The sequence below is a fragment of the Theobroma cacao genome, chromosome 1 (genome assembly GCF_000208745.1).
Source record: "Theobroma cacao cultivar B97-61/B2 chromosome 1, Criollo_cocoa_genome_V2, whole genome shotgun sequence".
NCBI lineage: Eukaryota > Viridiplantae > Streptophyta > Magnoliopsida > Malvales > Malvaceae > Theobroma > Theobroma cacao.
This window is the reverse complement of record NC_030850.1, coordinates 17,734,429-17,743,324: the sequence shown is the minus strand read 5'-3', so window position 1 is coordinate 17,743,324 and position 8,896 is coordinate 17,734,429. Positions and strand designations below refer to the sequence as shown.

General features: G+C 35.5%; 1 protein-coding gene across 2 annotated transcripts; it reads left to right on the top strand.

The window, feature by feature from the left end:
* LOC18612830 (putative kinase-like protein TMKL1) lies at positions 2,844–6,466 on the top strand. 2 transcript variants are annotated; one of them, XM_007049784.2, is made up of 2 exons: positions 2,844–4,398; positions 5,376–6,466. In XM_007049784.2, the coding sequence occupies exons 1-2, from the start codon at positions 2,997–2,999 to the stop codon at positions 6,002–6,004; spliced, it is 2,031 nt and encodes a 676-aa protein (XP_007049846.1). In that variant the 5' UTR covers positions 2,844–2,996; the 3' UTR covers positions 6,005–6,466. The 2 variants fall into 2 exon arrangements, with proteins under 2 accessions (XP_007049846.1, XP_007049845.1); XM_007049783.2 differs by having other exon boundaries at positions 2,852–4,398; positions 5,364–6,466.

Below are 8,896 nucleotides of genomic sequence, written 5' to 3'. Positions count from 1 at the left end.
AAAGATAGATTTTAGGTTTAAATACAATTTCCAAAACTACATGTTGAGAGAAAAAAAAAAAAAGGAATGGTATAGAAAATTGGATTAGAAGATTTGGTTTGGGTCCAACTCGAATGTATCCAACACATTGACGCAATCCAAAAAGAAACAAAGAAGGAAAAGGGCAGATAGGTGAGAGAGAAAATTCCAAAACTAAGGAAGAACTCCTTGACAATTTTTAAGAGATTATATTCCATTAAAAATGCTTATATAATTGAGTAAATAATAATTTCATTGGAAAAAAAGTAAAGAATAATTTAAATATATATAAAAATAATATGATTAATATTAATAAAAATAAAAAAATTACTTTTCAAAAAAATATTAATAAAAATGAAAATGAACAATTAATGTTAGTAACTAATATATAAATATGGAGATCATGATTTTAAAACCTATATTTGCTCTATACTATGTTACAAATATAATATGCATATATATATATATATATATATAATCATTGAAATAAATCTAAATAAAGTATGATGGTACAAATTATGATATCGGTTTTTAATAATTCAATCAAATATTTTTAATGAAATAATTTCAATTTTGATGCTATACATTAAATGATGGTTTAATTTCAAAATATTAACATATGTTCTTTTATACCACAAATATTAATATACATTAAGTTGTACAACAAATTACAAAAAATTTAAAAAAATGCAAAGTGTATCAATTATACTTGTAAGTACGTTCATGGTATAAATTATACAGTAAACGAATAATTATTTTCAAAATGTTTAATTTTTATTTTATTATTAATAAAATATGATTATATTGATTTTAACATGTTTTAAGATATGCAAAAGAAGTACATATGATATTTTCAAAAATAAAAAGTTATTTAAATAAAAAAAAATTGGTGACTCAACCAGACATGAGCAAAATACTAGTAGGCATTAAAGTGAACATTTTGCCACAGTGCATGGATCAATGGGGCACTTTAATCGAAAGAGGATTATAGGATGTTGAAATGTGCATGCGTTTATCTCATTAAAAAGCTTAGTCGTGACTCATGAACATCTTTAGTGCTCAAGTGATACGGAAGAAAGCAATACTCAATTACTAACCAAAATCTAAAATAAAACCACAATCTACCTAATTATTATGTATATTGCCTACATGAGGATGAGCATGAGCATGGGCCCTTTGAATGGTTAAGCAACTGACTTTTGGGCGTTCTGTGGACAAGCTCATTGGCCATGAATAATGCTCATTAGTGTGTCTCCATCATGCTGAACAGTGGTGTATGCAGAAAAGAAAATTCCATTCTGCTTCTTTCATATTGTCAATGCATGCATATGATTTGCTTGAGTAAAACTTGTTAATTCTTGTTTCAGTCTCATACTCTCTGAAAAGTGCTAAGGTAATTCATCTTTCATGTAAGATCACTAGTCTCAGGAAAATGATTGCAGAGCAACCTTTTGTTGAGGCCAGCGAATGCTGTATACCCTTTCTACCTGTCATTTGAAAGCATTTTACAGTATCGGGCCGTTTGCTAAGGGTAAACACTTGGTCAAAAAGGCTCCAGGAAAGGAATATCAGATCACACAAAGGTCAAAGATTATCACAAAAGAGGGATGACGAAAATCACAATCATGAATGATTAAGGAAATCAACGATTTTATAAGACTGGCGTGAATATGAACAGTGCGATGCCGGAAAATGTTTTCCTCTTCTACCACAAAGAAGCCTCCTTCTTTTTTTTTTTTTTTTTATTCCTGGGGACATAATTGGAGGTCCCATTAAATGAAAGCATCCTCAATTATTTGCATAACGTGTGAAAAGAAATCAGCTGTTTTCATTGTTCCTGGCATAAGAAATTTTGGTAAAAACCCTTCCAAAATCCCCCACCAAAAGTAGTGCTTGATTTCAAAAACCCCTCTCTCACTTTATTAGCTTAACAAAGCTGTATACCATTGTGCACCTTAATGGCAGTGTTTCTCGAATAGAACTCTCAAATTCTGGAAAGTTTTCTGCTTTCTTTTTTCCCATGCATTTGTTTAAGCTGCATTATTAACAGAGGGATAAGGGTAATCATTACTTGGATTTGATAATATGATCTTTTTTCTGTAAGATCCCACTGGATTGGGTCATGGAACTCACTCCACCGCCACAAAACAACTATTAAACTCCTCCTCGGCCCCTCTTTCGGGTCTAAACTGTAGACGTAGATTCACCTTTTCCCTCCTTCCTCGGCTTTGCTTTAGTACTGTGACCCACAAGCATATAGGCCCACCAAAATCCATAAACTACTTCGCACTTGCATGAAGAGCAATGCACCCTCGACAGTTACCTCTTTTCCATCACTGATCCAAGTCCTCTGATCTTTGTTCCAAGCATCATTGAAACATGTATGGGGGGTGATGAAAAGAGCAACAGATGAACAATGGACCTGTCCTGGAAAACTACACCAGGTAACGACAAGACTTGTTGGCGTCCAGCGTCCTGCATAGAAAAACTTCCCTTCTTTCTCAGAGAGTGCAAACTGCAAAGTAAAGAGAAAAAAAAAAATATTTGGACAAATCCCCAAAGGTGAGCGTGCGGAGAGAATTAGTAATAGAAAGTATAAGTTTATAAAGCAAACTCAATGTCATTTAAAAACAGAGATTACTTTTTATGTTATTTCTCAATTCGGGTGTACCTTCTCCCTCATAACTTTACCGTCGATCATTTTCAATTTGGGATGATGGAAACTTTGATTAACGTTTTGAATTTTGATGGTATAAAATTTAAGTAGGAAGATGTTGCGGTGACAACAGGTTTGAATTTGTATAGCTGGATGGTCAAATCATGACCGTAGAGTTACAAAGAGCTTACTCACAGTCAACACCCTGTCAGCTTTCCCAAAAAGAAAACCTCTCCCTCATTGACACTCCACAAAACAACATTAAACTTTGCACCTTCTTTTTCTTTCTTTCTTCTCTTTCCTCTCACTCTCTGGTGCTTTCATGGAGGTGTTCAAACTTTACTCCCTCTACATTTTCTTCTTCTTTCTCTTCACCATAGGCTTATCTACAACACTCACTGAGTCACTGTCTTCTTCTTCATCTTCACCAGATGTTGAGCTTCTCTTGGGAAAGGTTAAAGCTTCATTGCAAGGTAACACTGAGAACTTACTCTTATCTTCATGGAACTTTTCTGTTGCTCTTTGCCAATGGAGAGGACTTAAGTGGGCCTTCTCCGATGGAACTCCTCTTTCTTGCAATGACTTTTCTTCACCGCAATGGACTAACCTCTCTCTTTCCAAGGACCCATCTTTGCACCTTGTTTCACTTCAGCTCCCATCTGCTAACCTTACTGGTTCACTCCCTAGAGAGCTTGGTGAATTTTCTATGCTTCAAAGTCTTTACCTTAACATTAACTCACTTAGTGGGACCATCCCTCTTGAACTTGGTTACAGCTCTTCATTATCTGATATTGATTTGAGTAATAACTTGCTCACTGGGGCTTTAGCTCCCTCCATCTGGAACTTGTGTGATAGACTTGTTTCGCTCAGGCTTCAAGGTAATTCACTATCTGGGCTTCTTCCTGAGCCTGCATTACCAAATTCCACTTGTAAGAATTTGCAGTCCCTTGATTTGGGTAACAACAAGTTTTCAGGGAATTTCCCAGAGTTTATAACTCGGTTTCAGTCTCTTAAACAGCTTGATCTTTCAGGCAACATGCTTTCAGGTTCGATTCCAGAGAGTTTAGCCACTTTAAACCTTGAAAAATTGAATCTTTCCCATAATAACTTCACTGGAGTGTTGCCTGTATTTGGTGAAAGAAAGTTTGGTGCGGAGGTTTTTGAAGGGAACAATCCAGGGCTTTGTGGTTTGCCTTTAAATAGTTGCAGTGGAAGGTCTCAATTGAGTCCTGGTGCGATTGCTGGCATTGTGATTGGTCTGATGACTGGAGTGGTAGTTTTGGCTTCATTGTTTATTGGCTATGTGCAGAACAAGAAGAGGAGAAGTAGGGGAGATAGTGAAGAGGAAGTGGAGGAAGGAGAGGAAGACGAAAATGGTGTTGGCGTTGGGGGAGGTGGTGGTGAGAGCAAGCTGATTTTATTCCAAGGTGGCGAGCATTTGACATTAGAGGATGTTCTGAATGCAACTGGTCAAGTCATGGAAAAGACAAATTATGGGACTGTCTATAAGGCGAAGCTTGCTGATGGAGGAAATATAGCATTGAGGTTACTGAGGGAAGGTAGTTGCAAGGATAGGAGCTCATGTCTGCCAGTGATAAAGCAACTGGGGAAGGTTAGACATGAGAATTTGGTTCCACTGAGAGCTTTCTATCAGGGGAAGAGAGGAGAGAAGCTTCTCATTTATGACTATCTTCCAAATAGAAGCCTACATGACTTTTTACATGGTATGCTCTTTTCCTTTTCTTTTTGACCCACTCTTTCTTCTGAATTTCGTTATCTTTTATCTATTTATCATCATATAAAACAGGGATAATTGGAGTCACTCTTTTGTGATTGATAGTTGATACTAAAATTTCCCTGTGCTAGGACTAATACCTAATGACTCTTGTAATTGTTTGATTAGATTACTACTGTCGTTTCAAACCATACTTTCAGTGGAGTCAAGAATAGTGTGAAAGAGACTCAGGAAAAAACAAAATTTTCCAATTTTCACTACTTTGATGTGTTAACGGATACAATTTTAGAAGTTCTCTTTCAAAAGATGTATACCTTGTTTGGGAACATGAATTTGGAAAGAGAAATTGAATTTTGTATGGTATGCAAATTGTGAAGATGAATGTACACATCATAAAATTATTGAAGACTTAAAATACCCATATATTGAGAGAGCATGAGTGATCCAAGTAGTTCAAATAGGCCACTTCCTAGAGCTGTAAGAAATCCGTGGATCTGATGCTTTCAAGAGTTCAATTGCACAATTGTATAGTAAACATGAAAAACCAAATCCTTCATTTCAAAGTCAAGTTCCCAAATGCTACCCTATTGAAATTGGAAATGATAATCTAAATATCCTAATTTCAGTTGTAGGCAAGCTTAGCAGAAGAAATATCTTTGTGGAGTAAAGCAACACCAAAAAGTTAAAGTTTGTCCACTGAACATGCTAAATCTGCAGCATTATTAGTACGTCATTAACAAGTCTTTTGCAAAACCTTTTATGTTATTCAAAATTGATTTAACTTTTTATCATTAAAAAGTTGAAACTAAATGACAACATAAATTTTTTAAGTCACCAGCTTAAGTCATTTGTACATAAATATTTGATTTCTTTATATCTTTGTTGCACATGAATTCATGGCCACTGAGTGCAAATTCGTCAAATTTTTGTTGTATTTTTTCTGATTAAATGCAGAATCAAGAGCAGGTAAGCCAGTGCTGAACTGGGCTCGACGCCACAAGATTGCATTGGGCATAGCCAGAGGACTAGCATACCTTCATACAGGTCTTGAGATACCGATTACCCATGGGAATGTTAGATCAAAAAATGTGCTCGTGGATGACTTCTTTGTGGCCAGGCTCACTGAGTTTGGACTTGACAAGCTAATGATCCCAGCTGTAGCTGATGAAATGGTGGCCCTTGCAAAGACAGATGGTTACAAGGCACCGGAACTTCAAAGGATGAAGAAATGCAACTCCAGAACAGATGTTTATGCATTTGGTATATTGTTATTGGAAATTTTGATAGGCAAGAAGCCTGGGAAAAATGGAAGGGGCAATGATGCTGTGGATTTGCCTTCAATGGTGAAAGTAGCAGTTTTGGAAGAGACAACAATGGAGGTTTTTGATGTAGAAGTTTTGAAGGGTATCAGGAGTCCAATGGAAGATGGATTAGTTCAGGCATTAAAGCTTGCAATGGGATGCTGTGCTCCTGTGGCTTCAGTGAGACCCACCATGGATGAAGTTGTGAAGCAATTGGAAGAGAATAGACCAAGGAACAGATCTGCTCTGTATAGCCCGACGGAGACAAGGAGTGAAGTTGGTACCCCCTTCTGAGCTCTCTTTTCAAGTTTTTCATCAAATTATGACCTACATTTGCCTTACTGGTATTATCTGCTTGTCGAGTAGGAAGTTTTAGTGAATGGTTAATGTTTCTTCAGAGAGGTTATATTTTTCTTGGGTGGGAATTTAATTCCTAGGGTCTATGTAATTCATGACAACTGATCCTTTAAAGAGTACTTAGTGTGGATTCTTAATTAGAAATTTGAAACATGCTGGACATTGTTTATTGTTACAAACAGTAGGCAACCTGGAGAACAACAGTTGAGCAGGGAAAAAAGTCAGATTACAATGCTGTTTGTTACTTGCAGCATGATTAAAGTATGTATTATAGGGGTTAGATGATGAATTCTTATAGTAAGTAGTGATTTGTTTACTGAAATCAAAATGGTGTCATATTAAGTTGCACACATTTTTTATAAAGCATATGGTTAGACAAGGGAGCCCAGGTTGCAAGGATGTGGTCAGTTTTGTTTGCTTTCCTTGAACAACAGAACAAATTGACTTTTCATGTCTGATGACAGATATGGACTGATGTGACCTTGACTTCTCCCAACTGTATTTAATGCTTCACTTCAATTTATTTAAATGTTACTATCAAAATCCATGAATGAATGCCTAAATTGTACCACTACTTTAACTTGTATTTGCTGTCCTCTTTCTCACAAAGTCACAATGCAGAAAGCATGTAAATGTATGAGCTTTAAATGGGCTTAAGTGGGTTTAGTGTCATGTAGGCCTAATGCTCGGCTGTAAAATATCTTGTTGGGCAGTAGGAATGGGGCAGGATGAGTGTTGTGGTAAATATTTTAAATTCCAGCTGTACTGTTTTCCGCCAAGCCATTATACCAAAAGAAAATTAAGAAAATCATGCGATTGCACCTTAAAGAAAAATTAAGTAAATCAAGACCGCACCTTAGATTAGCTTCCCCAATGCTGGATTAATTACCATTTTCTTTATCATTAATTTTTTTAAGAGCTTGTCAATCACAATTAATTTTTTGTATCATTGATACATATGTTTTTTTAATTAAAAAACAAGGATTTAAGTTCCTTTTTTCCAAATGAAAAAAAAAAAGGGTTAAAATACTCTTAAAGTATTGCCTTAATTTAGTGGAGTTTGAAGATTTCATTTATCTTGAGAGTAGCTATTTGGTTATCAAGTTATCATGGTTAAATTCAAGTGTAGATAAGATTTATTATCTTATCATGTATCATTGTATAAATACATGTATCACTTGCATGTGGTAGTTCATTGATAATTCAATATACAACCTTTCGCCTACTTAGTCTGTCTCTTGTGCCCAACAGCCCAACAGCCCTCCATCTCCATCGATGTTGCAACATAACTTCCACTCAAACTTAAATTTCATTAATTTTCCGTTACTTCCGCTCAAACTTAACTCCATAAATTTTCCCTCTGAGCAACTACAACTTAATTCCATCATTGTAGGTTATGATCTAATAGGTTTTCTGATTAGAGCCACACCATGTCCAGGCCCAATGATCACCATTAATGGCAATTCAACACTGTGCACCAACTATGGTATAGACGAGATCAATTCTTTCTCAATGTTATAATAGCATCATGTTCATAATCAATTGTTCCATTCATAGCCATTACCAGAACAGACTAAGGTGCATGGTAGAAACTCTCACAAATGATTGCAAGCAAACCAAAGTCCAAGATCATGTCACTCAAGAAAAAAAAACTCATTGTTTCCACTTAAGACAGCAAATTAATAACAAAATATATGCAGCACATGAAAAGCATAGTTGATGAACTAGCTATGGCACACGTACTAGTGGTAGAAGATGATATGGTAATTTTCATCTTAACTGGTCTCGAGGTAAAATACAAGGAGATTTCAACAACTATTAGAACTAGACAATCCATCATCACATTTAAAGAGCTACATGACAAGCTTATTACTATGAAAACATAATCAAGTAAGATGATGCAATTACCGTCCCAATTGTCAAAACAATGTTAAGAAAGTCAAGTACCCTAGGTCACTTAAAGGCCATTACTCCAACAAAGGTAATTTTCAATACGAAAGGAGGAAATTCAATATTACGACTAAACAAGACACACAAACTAGGAATTGATAAAAGCTGAATGACACACTCAAGAGCCTCTCACCATGTAACCTTCAACTTGCACAACTTATCTTCATACATTGATTTGATAAGTTCATTTATCTATCACACACCAGATCAGTATCGTGGGAGATTGCATAAGTTAATTTGCCTATTAAACACACTGGCTCTATCCTTATTTTATCACACACCAAATCACTTCTTTTATCCAATGGCTTACATAATCATCACATAAAAAATAACTTAATGTCAGTATCTAAAGCTTGCAAAACTAATCATGTCTCTTTGAATTCTTTCTTTCGAACTTTCTAATAGGACTATCTTTTAATTCCTCCAAGCAACTGTCAATTTATAATTTTTATGGTCAATTCCACTATTCAATTGCATGTTAAAGTCATGGGGACATGTTAAAGTCATGGGGACTATCTTTTAATTCCTCCAAAGATTTGTCAATTTGTAATTCTTGTCATTGCATGAAAAGTCACAAACTCTGTAATGATCCAAGTCCAAACACCACTGACCTAGTAACTTTTTAGGCTTAAACCACATTGCCCTCAAAAACTTAAGCTCAAATTGCTAATAATGATTGACTTGGATTCTTATATAGGTCTTAACAATCACATACAAATTGATGTGGAATGGAGTATCACAATCTCACCCACTCAAATCCTTGATGTCTTTATTAAGACCACACATCACATCATAATCAAAGCTCATTCCACAAGACCAATATCTCACCAGTGTAATGTGAAAACCCACATCGGACTGGCGTATGGCTCTGATATCATT